Source organism: Ambystoma mexicanum, chromosome 3q, assembly GCF_040938575.1.
Source record: "Ambystoma mexicanum isolate Mex_15411 chromosome 3q, UKY_AmexF1_1, whole genome shotgun sequence".
NCBI lineage: Eukaryota > Metazoa > Chordata > Amphibia > Caudata > Ambystomatidae > Ambystoma > Ambystoma mexicanum.
In genome coordinates this window covers 1215980107-1215997025 of record NC_090926.1, presented here as the reverse complement: position 1 = coordinate 1215997025, position 16919 = coordinate 1215980107, and the positions used below count along the sequence as shown (strand labels likewise).

Sequence of the window (16919 nt, the reverse complement as noted above, 5' to 3'; positions counted from 1 at the left end):
GCAGTAAAGGAGATATGTTTTAAGTAGCACAACTTAAGCATAATGTCCCTTCAACAACGTTTTTTCAGTGAATTTCATAGGTTTTTAGCAGGATACCCTTATTTTTTGAAGATGTACTGTACAACATACTGAACCTGCTGGCACCATGTTAATGCGCACAGCAGTGTTGGAGTATGCGTGTGGTGGCGGATATCGGGTGTCATCCAACCTGCTCATAAAGGCAGAGGCTCTCTTACATAGTGGTACCATTCAGCAAACACAAGGAACATTTGCAAGCAGCAGCAGGTACATGAAGTGCAAGGTAAAGCAGAGTAGGTCGGCAAACTATGTACTTATGAAGCAAACAGCACAAAGGCATATGGAGTACACCATAACGGAGTGCACCAACAACAGAAGTGACATCTCCCTTCAACAATCGTATCGCATTGGTACTGTGCATGGAAACAAAGAAGGAACGGGCAGAGTAAGGATGGGAAAGTAGTAAGACCAGAACATCAGTAGCAAGCGCACTAGTTTGTCTGATAATTGCGCAGGTGTACACAATAGTACACAAGCATACTGTTTTTTTTTTGTACATAGCAATGTGAAGCACCTTACAGTGGCTGGAAGAAATGCTCCCTTATGACTCTATGACTTACGATACTAACCCCATTGGTACTCAAAGTGGTGTAAAACGTAAATGATGTACTATATATTGGTTCATGTACAGCTAACACATTTTCTTTTCTGTAAGAGATCATAATGGAAAGGAAAGCAAGGCAGCACAAGCGGCACCCCTTCCACAACAGCATACGGGCATAGGAAAGGCAAGAAACTCTGTAAATATCAAAATGGACAGGCCGGAAGCCAAAATGGAAGAATTGATGAAGAATTGTGCCACCTTAAAAGATTGCGTACATGGGTATATTATGGACAATATAAAACAGCACTGTCAGACCTGCACGTGTACCCCTTCCCCATGTCACAGGCCGCCATTCCCTCAAAATCCATGAGATGGGAGACGTGACAATGAGACCTCAATCCCTTCTTCCCCTCACGACCAATTTGTGGAAATCCCCAATTCCCCACAATAAGTATCCACTTCTGCTACCCCCTTCCCTTTCCTATTGGTGTGTATCAATGTGTTGAAGTAAACTTTGATATTGAAATTGCTGCGCAGTGTACATGTGGTATTGTTTTATTTTTTAAATGCCTTTATGACTGAGTGGTGCACAGTTCTGGTAGGAATGACTGCAATTAAGCAAAAGGTAGGTGTCTTACGGACACCGCACCTGCACGGCCTATCCACAATGACAATGGAGGCATCCGTACAATGTCAGCAGACGCCAGCACAACCCGCATTTCCACATGTTGTGCATTACCTATAATGACGTTTGGGAGCGGACGTTTGTTTGTTGTACAAATACACGCATGTGTATCTGTTCCTCTGTGTCCCTGGAACAGCGCCACAGTGCAGCATATTCAAACAAACTTTAAATAAATTGTGGCGCCCACCCACGTCCTACAGGTAGCTATACAGATAAACATCCCACCTCCTATACCGTATAAACACCCAGAGTCTTCCAAAATGGTTGGTGCATGTGTTTCGCAGTATTGATCAGTAGAGCGGTGGCAAGGGTGTGCATAGGAGACCTATGCACATGTGCACAACGTATTCTGCTCAAAACGTGTCCTGCGAACAACTGTCCCAAGGGAGAACAGTGACAATGTCACCATGCGACCGTACCCAAGCCCGTGGGCCCTTATTTTGGGGACACAATCTGGACCCTCGGACAGCAGAAAAGTACGGTGATGTGCAATGTACAGAGTTTTTGTTCGGAAAGTACACGCTTACAAACACACTACAATGTGCCATTGCACATATATATATGTTTTTGAACAATGTACAGCTGTTGTACGGGTTCAAGTTCTCCACAGCAGCCCTACAAAAGGCCAAACCCCAGAGCTGCTTCTCAACCTGTTTGGAGCTTTTCAGAACAGAGTAGCAGGCCACATGAGTTTGCTGTGTAAGTGAGGTTGTACCAAATCTGCTGTGCTACATTCCCTTTGCAAGTAATGGCAACCATGTCAGCCCGGCTCAGAACGCACAGTAATGGAGAATAGTATTAACTGCCCTTCCTGTGACCCACACCCTCAGTTGCAATAGTCCCCACTGGCCCATTCCCATGGGTACCAAGCTGAAAACGGTAGTATGTGGCACGTGCGTTTCCCCAAGTACGGTGAGGGCTGTGCCCCAATAAAGCAGAAACATTATTTCTTCCCTTTCCACTTTCTTCTTTCCAGCCCGCCGTCATTGGGTACTGTTAAAATGTTCCAGGCGCATCCACCAATCACATTGAAGAACTCTCCATGTAACAGTATCAGTTCTGTACAACAGTCCTCTGTGTACACACCACACCCAGAAACGTTATTGCGCAATCCTTCAGCCCCATTTCCATGGCCGCCATCCTCAAAATCCATGGATGTTGCTTTCATGCTGCGTGTAGCCGGTGGTGAATACATTGCAACCAGGTTGGTGTTCATTGGAAGGGGCGGCTTTGAAAAGAGCCTTTATTTCGTTTTTTATTTGATTTTGTGTTTTCTTGTGCTCACATTGTTACAGTAAACTCTTTACCGCATCCTCTAGATGGGCTAACAAAACAGAATTACCAATGGTTGACAACAAAATGCCATTTGCTTGGAAAAACTCTGCATTTCCACAACTAATGAGGTCATTGTTGCAGAAGAACATCCCACCAGCGCACAAAAAATGAGACATGCTTCTGTTGATGAGACACCTTCCAACCTCTGGCTCGGCACAACATATATTAGTATTGTCCCATACTCTTCTTGGTGTTATGGATGAGAAAAGCACCTTGGCAGTGGGAAAAAGCCTCTTCACTGGATTCAGCAACCTCTTCAGTCGACGGAACACACGTAAACAAGCCACGTAACCCAAGTGCATAGCTCTGTAGTGGATGATGACAATATCAACAGTAGCAAAAGTGGCCAGGTCTCTGCAAAGTGCATGCATATCGGCGAAACTGCAGTCATGGACAGCGTTCTACAATGCGTCCACTCCTTCCAAACCAAAATTGCCATCAAAATGTCCTTCCAGAGCATACTTGTGCAGATCTATCACAAAGGCATCACCCAAAGTCAACACAACGTGTTTCTCCATGCCAGACAGGCTCACTACGCAGAGTAATGTAAAACATTATGACCGCCCCTTCATGTGAACCACTCCCTCAGTACCTGATTGGATAATCCCCACAGTCCCATTTCCATTGGGCAGCATAGTGGGAAGCGCAGAATGTGGCACATGCGCTTCCCAAAGTACCGCAAGGACCACGCCCCAGCAAAGCAGGAGCAGTCCTTCTTCCCTTTGCACTACTTTTTGTCCACCACTACCTCATTGGGTATGAGTAAATAGTAACACACGCACCCACCCGTGCCATCCAACACGTTACCATCTAACACTGTCAGTTCTGCACAATACTTCATATGTACCATTACAAATTCAGCCTGCAAGTGTTCTGCCATTGGAAAGTACGTCCAGTAGAAAGTTCAGTAAAAGATTGCAAAATTCGTGCATCCACATTCATCCACATGAGCACCCATCACCACGAAACGGAGGTATGAATACTTTTTCTGCAGTATGTTTACAACTCTGTTATAAATGCCTCTTGGCACTGTATCTGCCACTGAGCGTCCATTACGTTCTTAAAAAGCATACTGTTTTTTCTCCCATCCCCAACCATGAAGTGGCACTTCAATTGTATGTGCTTGCAACGTTTTCTTTACCCATATCATACATTATAATATTGAAACAGGAATTCTCTTCTTTTCTTCCGACAATGCTACGAATTGTTTTGCCCACTAACCCATCTCCTACATAAATCGTAAAAATATGGCACCTAAACCAGCACTGAATGTATCTTACCAACCTAAAGCAAGTTCCCAAAAGGTCACTTTCTCCACAGCTGTGGATCTCTCTAGGCTCCACTATTGCAACAGGCTAGTTCTAAATCTGCCTGCTTCTACACTCTGCCCTCTGCAACTCATCCAGAAGCAGACTGTGCGCCATTTGCTTGTCGTCAAGCCCAGGGATCGTATGTCTCTGGGACTGAAATGCCTGCATTGGCTCCAAGTAGCTGCGAAGAATAAGGTGAAAACCATCTGCATTATGCACAAGGCCTTCTGGGCCCTGGGGCCTCAATACCTGCAGCTCTCACTTCCTAAATATATCTGTGCTCTAGCTCTTCCCTCATCCGTCTGCAACTCCCTCAGGGTCACTCGCTTCTGCAAGCAACCAGTTGGTGGTACATCTCTTTCTTCCGCTGGGGCCTCCCTTTGCAACAGCTTCACTGCCTCCCTGAATCTTGATAACCATTTCCGGTTCCAGAAGCACCTCAACAGCTTTCTCTTTGCCTCTGCTTTTTCTGCTCCTCTCCCCTGTTGACTTCCTGGCTGAAAGTGAATCTGCACTGGTTACTTGGCCACCCTCTGATCTGGGACCCAGGCCACCTCCCCCCACCAGTCCCACCCCTGCACTGGCTTTCTGGTCAACCCCGCACTTGGGGACTGTTTTCTGTATCCCTAAAAGTTCCAGCACCACCTGATTTCTGCACTTATCCTTGCATTTGCCACCATCGGGCCGTATTTTTACTTGTTGTCATTGTTTCTTCTTCCCATGTACTGCACTTTCTCTTCCCCCCTCCCCATGCACTTGAGCGATCTAAGTGACACCTGGCCTAGTAGATTCATTGTGTCTGTCTCCCCTCTGTTGCCCCTCCCTTGCCTCGGCGCACCTTCAAAAACGTGTGTATATGCGCACTATAAATGGCATATCATCCAATATCATTTCATATGATATTATATACACATTGCATTCATTGCAACAGGATGTCTGCCACTTACCTTGTACACTGCACAACATTTTTTTTCTGCAGCAACCTACTGCAAACTTATGAAAAATGATCGCTGAAAAGCAACACCAAGTGTTTGTTTACAACTTCAAAGCAGTACATACAGTGCATGCATACAAACAGGATGCTTGGCCTTTACCTTGCACAATTCCACCATAGTCTTCTGCATTTCTCTGTACAAAGAGACCTCCTGGCACAGTTTTTCCATACACACCACAACCAGAAACCTTCTTGAGCAATCCCTTTGCCTCCACATTCCCATTTCCATGGCTACCATCCTGAAAAGGGCCGGTTGTGGCACGTGTAATCCTGAAACTACCGCGGAACCCGCAGAGTTATTGTGCTAGGAAGGGGGCGGGGGGTTAAGAAATGTGAAACAGGTTAGGGGATTGAGTCTTTATTGGTCCCTCGGAAAAGATGTATTTGTTTTGTGTGTTTTTTCTTTTTTTACGTGCTTACAAAGAACCTTTTTTGTTTTTGCTCTTTAGTTTCTCTTTGGTTTGTCTCCTTACATTGTTACATGATTGTCTTGAACACTTTTTGCACAGTGTAAAACAAAACAGCATTGCCAATGTTGGTCAAAAACATGCCATTTGCATGGAACCACTGCAGATTTCGCTCATTAATGATGTCATAGTCGGTGGAGAACATCCCAGCAGTGGACATAAATTGACACATGCTTCTGTTAATGAAACACCTTCCAACCTCTGGCTTGGGACAAATTACACTGGCATGGTCTCATGGAATGCTTGAGAAAACCACCTTGGCAGTGGGAAAATCTGCATCACTTCTTAAATCAACTTCTTTAGAGCGACGGAGCAAACGTCAACACGACATATACCCCAATTGTAGAGCTCCATAATGCAGTACAACAACATCAACAGTACCGAAAAAGGCCATACATCTGCAAAGGTCAACCATACCGCCGAAAATTGCCCTCATAGATAGTGCCCCAAAAAGCCTCCACTCCTTCCAATGCAAAATTAGCAGCCATGCCTCTTTTGCACGGCATACTTGTACAGATCTTGCACAAAGGTATCACCCACTAATACGACTGTGCGTCTCTCCATCTCTGCCTGCCACCCTCAATACACAGACTGAGTGGGAAAAATAGTACCGGCCCTTCCTGTGAGGCACACCCTCGACACCTGATTGGCTAATTCCCACAGTTCCATTTCCATGCCCACCATTCTGAAAAGGGCAAGATGTGGCACGTGCGCTTTAATAGCTACAGTGAGAGCCGTGCACCAGCAAAGCAGGGACAGTCCTTCTTCCCTTTCCACTCCACCTATGCATCCAAGGCGCTAGGCCCTCACCACAGAGAACACACCATAGTACACCCTATGTTTAAATGCTCATGCCATGTGCAATGCACTCCCCATCTGCAAATTAGCCTGCCAGCTGTCACCCTGGCCACATATTTTCATACATGGCTGCATAACGTTGCGTTGGGTGTGCTGAACGGTATGTCGGGGGCTGTGAACATTGGCCCTATTTTACATGTGTGATGCTGAGCACTTCCTTTCATGACGCAATATCTTAAAGCACTTCCTAAAGTAAGGGTCTTATAAGTGCCTATCCATAGCACACGCACATAGGCACATGTGACTCCCTATTGTGCAGCAGGTGCAATAATCTACACCATATGCTAATGTATGCATAGCAGCTCACTTCTGCTGTTCTACCAAGTCTACAATGTTTTCCACAACCATTGTGTAAAAGTTGGCAACTTGAAATACATGCAGAGTTACAAGTTCCAGAATTCATAAAGCCAGCATAGGCACTGCCACTTCTACCCAACCGCCGCCCCATAATACAGCGATCAATGCAAACATGTTCCACTTACCATAATTCACAAACATGCCCCACTGTTTGGCACTCCTACCCACTTCTATTCAGAAAGCATTCTATTAATGCCAACCAAACAACAAAATCTTGACAACATTGGTCCTGCTCCCAACACTCTACTAAGTGCATAGAACCAATACTGCATAGTGCACAACAACACTTACTAATCTGCGCAATGCAGACTACCCAAGCACATACAAGAACCAGTTCAACCGTACCCTCTTCTAAATGTACACTATTCCAACACTGCACCCAGTGGACATGCTGTAGCACTGCTCACTGCAGCATCTCCACCCATGCAGCGAGAACTCTAAGAAGTAACTGCATACAAGCAATAGTGCAGAGTGCAGTACAATAGTTAGTAATGTGCTCAATACAGACTACCCAAGCACATATTGCATCCACTTCAACCATACCCTCTTCTATACGGACAGTATTCCAACACTGCACCCACTGGACACGCTGCAGCACCGCTCACTGCAGCATCTCCAGCCATGCACCGCCAACTGTAAGATGTTCTAACAATCACCACACCCATGTAACCAACAATGTATGCAATGCAGCCAAACCACACACACAAAGCAACAATGCCAAACTTACTTGCAACCAGCGGACATACTTGTCGGTGCAAGGGCTCCAGCCATGCATCCAATGCAACATATGAAGGGTCTTATAAAGGGCAAACCCTAGAAATGCAAATGGTCACATTTCACTCCCTAATCTGCAACACGTGCAATGACCTACACCATATGCTAATGTATGCACTGCAGCTCACTTCTGCAGTTCTACCAAGTCTACAATGTCCTCCACAACCATTTTGTAAAGGTCCCCACCTTCGAAGACATGCAGAGTTACAACTGCATTGCTGCATTATGTTCTGGCTGTGGTGAAGGCCTAGGCCTAGACTTTTTTTAAATGGAGCGCGGGACATCCCTGCAACCCCCGCTCCCATTTACCCCATATATTATCCCCCTAAATAAGGTCGCCTATGCCGTTTCCCGGCGACTATATGTATTGCGACATTATTTAGGGGGATAATATTACCTGATACCTACAGGTATTGTTGTAGTATGGCGGCCTGGAAAGGGTGCTGGTACGTTACTACCGGAACCCTTATTTGCGGACCGCCATACTCATAAAGAGGGCTTTGTCATGATGATGAGCTGCATCTGGAAACAATTAGACTTTGGCTCAGAATTTGGTCCAATGAGAAGGCTGGGAATAGTTTCTTACCTGTAACTCCATTTCTCCAGCATTGGTATCTTTCATGGATTCACATGCTTAGAATATTCCCCGTCGTCAGGCTGGGAATCCTCGGTAAATTATATAGACCTTTTCCATAGGAAAACTTTGGACACTTTTGTGTCCTATCTACGTCGTTTTGGGCCGCGTACGGCAGCGCCACTAGGACGTAGAGGTATATATAGCCCCGCCCCCGCGGCTCCCTCAGATTTCGACCCCCAAAGTAGTATGCGGGATCTCTGGTTTGCATGCGTATGGTAGGCTGACGGGCGCATGTGAATCCATGAAAGATACCAATGCTGGAGAAATGGAGTTACAGGTAAGAAACTATTCCCTTCTCCAGCATTGGATCTTTCATGGATTCACATGCTTAGAATAGATTGTATAGCATTATCCCCCAACCTTGGAGGTGTGTATGCAAACCAATATCACAATAACCATAATGCATATTTATCATGGTAAAACATCACATTATAGTATGTTAACAGTGAAAACACCACACTTAAAAGTACATTAGCCGAAGGATGTGACCCCTTCATTGGGGCTTACCTTATTGAAACAGGTGCCGTAGGACTGCACAACCCATCTGTGTATCCTCAGCATGTTGCTGTTCGAGGCAATAATGCCGGGTAAACGTGTGTGGTACCGACCAGGAAGCCACCTGACAGATCTCTCCCAGCAGAATTCCAGACCACAAAGCCGTCGACGAAGAAGTGGATCTCGTCGAATGGGCCCTTGGACGCTTCTCCAGTGGTTTTCCGGCTTTTGAGTGACAAAAGGAAATAGCAGATGACACCCATCGGGCTAGTCCTTGTTTTGAGATCGGTTTACCTTTAGCCGAAGGGCCATAAGCCACAAATAGTTGTCTCGTGTCTCTGAAGCTTTGAGTGCGATGGAGGTAACATTTTAAAGCTCTTTTCACGTCCAATGTATGGAGAGTCTTCTCCGCAACCGGCGAAGGTGTTGGAAAAAACATCGGCAGCACTATAGAAGAGTGCTTATGGAACATGGTAGGCACTTTAGGAATGAAATGAGGATTAGTAGCCAAGACGACTTTATTATTGAAAAACCTCAAGTACGGTGGATCGATCACTAAAGCTTGTATTTCTGACAGTCATCGAGCCGAAGTAATAGCCAGCAGAAAAAGCAATTTCCACGACAAAAATGTCAATGATGACGATGACATCGGCTCAAAAGGGGGCTTCATCAGCGCTGCCAGAACCAGGTTAAGACTCCAGCTTGGAGGAAACTTTTTCGTGGGAGGAAAGGTTCGGAACAATCCTTTAAGGAAATGTTTAATCAGCCGGTCACTAAATAACAGAGTTGAATGTCTCTTCCGAGTAAATCTCGAAATGGCAGCCAGATGCACTTTTATGGATGAAACAGACAAGCCTTTTTGAGCTAGGAGTAGCAAGTATGGTAGAAGCTGTTCCGGTGTGATATTAAGCGGGAAAAAAACCTGGTTGACCTGCGCACCATATGTAGGATCTCTTCCATTTATATGAATATGAAGCGTTCGTGGACGGCACCCTCGCCGCTTGCAAAATGCGACGACAGTCTGCTGGAATCTCTAACGTACCAAACTCAGAGAAATCAGGAGCCAGGCTGTCAGACTGAGGCTGTCGGGGTCGTGATGCCAAACAACCCCTTTCTCCTGAGACAGAAGGTTCGGGATTTTCTGGAACCTCATTGGTTCTGCCGCTGAAAGATGGAGTAGATCGGAGAACCACACTTGTCTGGCCCAGTATGGGACCACCAGGATCACCCGACATGGATATCTATGGATCCATTGCAGCGTCCGACGTATGAGCGGAAACGGGGGAAAGGCATACAGAAACTTGTCCGTCCACGGGAGAGAGAACGCTTCCCCTAGTGAGTCTTGCTGTGGCCACCTGCTCGCGTATTGTGGGCATTTCTTGTTGTCTCTCGTAGCAAAGAGATCGAGGGCCGGACGACCCCATTTCTCGTAGACACAGTGTAGTTGTTGGTCGTTCAGTTCCCATTCGTGTAGTCGACTCATCTCCCTGCTGAGTGAGTCTGCTTGCACGTTTTTGACTCCTGGCAAGTGGAACGCCATTAGATATATCTTCTGCTGAAGGGCCCAATGCCAGATCTCCTGGGCTTCGGTCGACAGAGTTCTGGAGCGAGTTCCTCTCTGTTTCCTTAGATAAAACATTGTTGTTTTGTTGTCTGTCATAATCCATACATCTGATCCCTTTATCCGTGGAAGAAAGGATTTCAGGGCCAAACCACCGCCCTTAATTCCAGCACATTGATATGAAGGCCGGACTCCTCCGATGACCAACGACCCTGAACCTGTAGGGAATCCAGATGAGCTCCCCATCCAGTTAGAGAAGCATCCGTCACCACTGTCATCTGGACACCAGTTCCAGCAAGGGCATTCCCTTTGTCAGATGCAGGGGCGTTGCTAGGGGGGGGGCTAAGAGGGCTATAGCCCCTGATCTTTTGGTTGTAGCCCCGGATAGAATCTCAGGAGCTACAGCCAAAAGACTAGCTAGCCCCCAGTCCCGACAGTTCCGACATCAGTTTAGCCCCGGGTCTTTTCAAGACCTAGCAACTCCCCTGGTCAGATGCATGGAAATTCTCCACCATTGAAGCGCATGCACGAGTTTGCTGTTGATGGTCAATTTGTCCGACCAACGCCCTTGACTCTGTGCCCATCGATCCGCCAAGAATTCCTGAATCGGTCTCATGAAGAGATGACAATTGTTGATTAAGGGTATGTAGGACGACATGGTCCCCAGTAGGGCCATGTACCTTCGCACTGACACTCTGGTGTCGACTTTCCAATCCGATGCTTTTTGCTGCAGTTTCAGAACCCTTTCGACAGATGGCTTTACCAGTCCTGACTGCGTCTGGAACTCCACCCCCAGAAAGACCAAGGTCCTAGATGGCGATAAGGAGGACTTTTCGAAGTTTATTGCGAAGCCCAAACGTTGTAGGAGGGACATGGTGGCATTCAGACTTTCCTGTGCCCTTTCCGAAGACAATCCCCTCACTAGCCAATCGTCCAGATAAGGGTACACATGATTACCTTCTTTCCTTAACCAGGCTGCTACTGGAGCCAGACATTTCGTGAACGTCCTGGGAGACGATTTCAGTCCGAACAGGAGGACCTTGAACTGATAGTGGGTTCGTCCAACGATAAATCGTAGAAATCTTTTGTGTCGTCGACGCATCAGGATGTGGAAGTATGCGTCCTGAAGGTCTAGCGACGACAAATGATCTCCCGGTTGTATCGAACGGATCACTTCTTGGAGTGTAAGCATCTTGAATTTTAGATTCTTGAGCAGTTTGTTGAGAGCTCGTAGATCTAGAATGGGACGCCATTTTCCATTGGGTTTCTTGACGACAAAGTAATGGGAATACACTTCCTGTCCTCTTTCTGCCACCAGGACCAGTTCTATAGCCCCTTTCTGCAGCATAAGCGCCACCTCTTGCATTAGTATTTGAAGGTGGGGCTGCGTCGAGACCACTGGTGGAATACGTGGTGGCTTGCCCTTGAACTGTAGAGAATGGCCCAGATGTATCGTGTCCAAAACCCATTGGTCTGTTGTTATGCGTGCCCACTCGTCGACGTGACGAGACACTCTGCCTCCCAGGACGTTCTGTAAATTGTCATTGCTGGCGTTTGGCCTGTTTATCCTTCGTCGACGAGGAGTAGGCACCTCGTCATCTGGAGGTTTGCTAATCTCTGCCTTTACGAGTAGCTTGGGCTGCACGTCTGTAGCCTTGGGAAGAGTAGGAGGGTCTGCTGAAACCTCGGTCTCTAAATGATCCAAACCGGGAGTTACCTGATGCTCCTCTGAAGGGACGAAAGGAACGAAAATTCCTACCACTCTGGAGGGCTCCAAGGGAACGAGCCGTGTCAGAATCTTCTTTCATGCCCTTCAAGGCTTCATCCACTTTCTCCCCAAAAAGATGTTCTCCTTCGCACGGCATATCCATTACCTTATATTGTACCTCTGGTCTGAACGTCGTGCACTTAAGCCAGGCTTGCCTTCGTAACACTACGCCATTGTTGATTTGCTTAAAGCCTGATTCCGCCAGGTCGACAGCAATGTTAATGGAATGATTGGAAGCCTCTTCTCCCTCACGTACGAGCAGCATGGCAGATTTCCTGTGTTCCTCCGCCAGATGGTCCAAGATAGGAGCCAGCCGATGCCACATCTCCCTATCATACCTGGCCATAATAGCCAGGGAGTTGGATGCTTTAACTGTAGTATCTCCAACCGATAGCTCTTTCTTCCCAAAAGCATCTTGTCTCCTGGCTTCGTTGTCTGGCGGGGTCATGCATTTGTGTTGCGACCTTGCCTTTCTGACCGCCGCGGCGGATACCACTGATTCCGGCGAAGGTTGAGACGTCAAGCACTTGGGAGTCGATTCCGGAGCCTTGAATTTCTTTTGCAATCGACCTTTTACTGCCGGTTCTGAAAAAGGGTGACGCATGGTTTTTAGTCCCTCCTGCCAGACATGGTCTAAAATGGGGATAGCAAATATCGCCTTTCTTCTCTTGCCCATATGATCGAACAGAAAACAATCTTTTTTCTCTTCTTCTGGGACTAGGCCAAACTCTGCACATACCTTACCCATCATGTAATGGAAAGCACCCACGTCATCGGGTGGTGATGGCTGCGTCGGACTCTTTGGAGTTTCCATCTCCGCTTCAGAGTCCCATGTAGGGTCCCTTGAGGGGGATAACGAGATGTCTGAACCCGACCCTTCACGTTCCGACTCTGACAGTTCTCCTTCTTCCTGTGGACGAGAACGGTCTTCCTCAACCGGGTAAGCGGTAGGAATTCTGGATGGAGGGTGAGGAGCCGGGCCTGGCTCGTCGACGACTGGCGAAGCCTGTAACACTGTCGGGACAAGCTGAGGTAACCGAGTATACAACCGCTCCAACAGCTTCTGTAATGTGTTCAACACCTCCAGGGACAGAACAGCCTGGGTATTCAGTAAGGAAGAGGTAACTGGAATGGCACTTCCACTCAAGAGCGACCCCGAACCAGTTGGTTGTAATCCCAGATCAGTTGGATGTGCGACCGGATCACGGTCATCCTCCGTCGACGAGATGGAGAAAGCCGCTTCTGGTTGCAGCAAGGCCTCAGGCGGGATGGGATCAAAAACCTCTGGTTGCCATCCCACCGACAGGGCCACCGTCGACGATTACATCTTTTCCATAGGCGCTGTTTGACCCGACGAAATAGCCGTAGGAAGAGCCGTCGCCGAAGACAAAGCAGGCGTCGACGACCGGATCGTCGTCGATGAAGTCTGTGGCGCAGGGCCTTGGACTCTCGACTCGAGGTAGACTTATGACGGTCTCCTGAGGAGGATTTCGATGAGTCTTTTCTCTCCTTTTTAGATGAGGAGGAAGAAGACGGAGCCTTATGTGAAGAGGAGGACCTCGCAGGATGTTTCTCCGAGGGGCGTTTTTCAGATGAGCGTGATTTCTTCGCCGGAGGCTCCGCCGACACTGAGTAATGAGGGGGGACAGGAGACTTAGATCTCGAGGCTGTAGAGCCTACCTCCGATGCCGGGTACGCACCCGCTCCATCATTGAGCCAAGAAACCAGACGTCTGTTGCGGTCTTTTGTGAGAAGCCCTGACAGATCTCACACATGTCCGCCGTATGATGAGGGTGAAGACAGTAGATACAGTCCATATGCCCATGTCCTTCATACACCTTCTTAAGACCGCATGTAGCAAACGGACGAAATAACGCCTTTCCAGAGATTCTTCGAAAAAAAACAGTCGAAGAAGAAGAAGAACGCACAACCTAATAAAATAGTAGATACTCGAGGTAATCCCATTACTTTGGAAGACGGTTGAAATCTGAGGGAGCCGCAGGGGCGGGGCTATTTATACCTCTACGTCCTAGTGGCGCTGTCGTACGCGGCCCAAAACGACATAGATAGGACACAAAAGTGTCAGAAGTTTTCCTATGGAAAAGGTCTATATAACTTACCGAGGATTCCCAGCCTGACGACGGGGAATATTCTAAGCATGTGAATCCATGAAAGATCCAATGCTGGAGAAACTTTTTACCCCAGAATCTCGGGACATATTGTAACCTCGGAAGTAAACCGTTTATTAATTGCACTTCATGAAAAAGAATCTCCCTCTCATAAATGCTGGTCATTCCTTGTTAATTCCAACCTCTGTACCTAGCTCAACTGGTGACATGCTGACTGAGAACTTGAATGCACATGTTTAGCGGAAGGGGAACACAAGGAAGGAGCCAAACAATTGAAAAGGCCACCAGTTCTTCACCAGGCTATGTGTTGCGGTTCAATTAGAAGCGTGAGCTTCCACTGAGAGCAGCTGCAGGGAACTGCTCGGTAGCCAATAGGAGTGAGGTGAATTAAAAGTTGGGTAATGCCTTGCAGGAGAACCCAGTGCATTGTATTTTGTCCAGTGCATTTTAACATTTGGAAATCAGCAATCATGTCACTGTGTCATAATCTTGGGTTGGGTTTCTACAAGGCACACCTGCATGCAATTCCATGCTGAAGGCGGACTCTTCCCTTAGGGGTAGGGACTTTATTGGCATGTTTGAGAGGTGCATTGACATTGAAATGTACATTAGTTAATTATAATGAATGGAAAACGGGTACAAGCATGTCATTGTTTTTACTGTGATCAATTAAGAACGTTTAATAACAACGACGTAGGCACACCTCTTATTATATTATGGAGGTTTTTTATGGTCACATATGTACAATTCTGCATGTCTGCTGCTTAGGTCTTTGGCTGTATATCTGCATGAGCAGCAATATTGTTTATATGTGCAGTGGGCCTTAAATGGATCATCTATATAATATACATGTGTGTGTTTATATGTGTATGTACAAAGCTACATACCTCTACGTATATATATCTACGTATATATACATACACATAACATATATACTATATACAAACACTGGCATGCCCTATTTCAACGTCCTTTTTCGAGTTTTGAAAACAACAATTGTTAACGCTGCGCAGCTTCCACTAGAGGTCGGCCTATGCATAGCATGTGAATCTAAGCAGATACAAGCATCAGAAATAAGATTACGTTAATGTATTCCATATACACACCTACATACAAGTGTGTTTATATTATATATTGGTATTACGTGACTTAAAAATACTAGCATTATATATAAGGATTGTGGACGAACTTCTGGCAGAGCTTTCAATAAGTTCATCCTTGAGGGAGCAGCACATCCTCTTTAAACTGAATGGTCATGAGCTGTTCCACTTGAGGACCCCCAGGCAGCCCATCACTCAGCGAATGTTGCCTGACATCATCTTTAACTCTTCTTTCTTGCAGATCTCCCACAGCCCTTACTTTCCACCAAAGAGGACATGGAGGACATGGACGAAGAGGAGAACCCACGCCTAACGATTACCTGTGAAGTGCCGCCTGCCAGCGCAACTATCATCTCGCTGGACCTCACTGGCGCAGAGCTGCCGCTCTCCTGCAAAGGAGACGTCACTTCCGTTCCACGCACCTGCACTCTGTATTCCAGGAAGGAATATAACGGGAAGGAGGTTACTTGCCAGGCAAGAATGGCAGTGATGGGCACAGTAATGTTAAAGACCGCAGCAAAGAAACTCAATATTGAGTGTAAGTGAAAGACGACTATGCCATGCATGTTTGGGTATGGAGAGCTGGAGGACAGTGGGCATAGGTGCCAGCATGACCCACTCCATTCTGTAGGTGCTTATCCAGCCCTGCTTTTTCTTTGCATTCTGGGACTTCTAGTACGAGTTTTAAAATGGGGAAAAGTGGAACTACAAGTCCCAGAATGCATCAGGGTGAATGCTGATACTTTACCTCTGCTGGCAATCAGGGTGTCTTCTCAGGGAGATGTGAGTACAACAGGTATCTCACAAGGGACTGGATGTGTGGCATGCAGGTTACACATAGATTGGTGCATTCCATGAATTAATCGAATGATCGGTGTTATCAGCTTTCAAAAATCTAGGCATTGCAAGATACAAATACACACACACACACATTTTTGAGGATATTTAGTTTCACAAAGAGATGTTAATCATTGTAAGGTCTGAACAGTCCTAAAGGTGAGCAGAGTGGGTTTCATTTCATGGAAGTGCAAGCGCTGTTCAAAATGAAAGTTACACTTGTAATTGAAATAGAAACTCACCAAAACCGGGCCCTGTGATAATCCAGCTAGGTATTTAACTTCATGTAGCGCTTCATACGTGGTTCGTCCAACATCTAGGCACTGTAATTATTATACCTCAGTCGATACTCAGTTGATCGACCTCTGAAGGATGTTAGCCAATAACATAGCTCAGCCGGTTGAGCACTCGCTGTGATCTGTAGGTTGTAGGTTCGAATCCCGGCAAGGCCAACTCAGCCTTTCAAGGTTGATAAAGGAGTACAGATTTCGGTTTGGTGATAAATTGTGTTAAATATGTTCCATGTACAGCGCTTTGCCAAAAGCTCTATATACATAACCATTTCACCATGAGATTAGATATACAATTAACATGGAGTCCTTTCTTCTTTGCACTGTTGTAGCATAACATTGGCATATCATTAGGTAGAAATATCTCCAGGAAACAAGGACTTCCATTAAACATCATTAGACAATTTGGCTATCGAACCTCAACACACACAATACAATTCATGCTTCCTTTACTATGTAACTGGCTAGGTTTTTGTGTTTTCAACATTTAAATATATACAGGAGAGATCAAATGGCCAGACCTTAGAGAAATAAGAAAAGGTGTATTCGGTCACAATGCAGAAAGCTGCCGCATAGTAATGATTTCCATACAGTTTTTGCACACGTCGACTGGATGCCACATGCATTTTACTCTCTTGCAAAGGATGAAAGTCTTTTTTACTCTCTTAAAATCACATTTACTCTCAAAGTTTTAAAAATA

The 16919-nt window shown here is 46.3% G+C and overlaps 1 protein-coding gene across 2 annotated transcripts in view; it reads left to right on the top strand.

Moving 5' to 3' along the window:
- Positions 1-16919, top strand: part of LOC138447764 (intercellular adhesion molecule 5-like) — a 251513-nt gene that overhangs the window by 156219 nt on the left and 78375 nt on the right. For both annotated transcript variants that reach the window (XM_069604095.1, XM_069604094.1), the window contains exon 3: positions 15334-15630. In XM_069604095.1, the coding sequence (XP_069460196.1) occupies positions 15334-15630 (297 nt within the window). The remainder of the gene's footprint in view (positions 1-15333; positions 15631-16919) is intronic.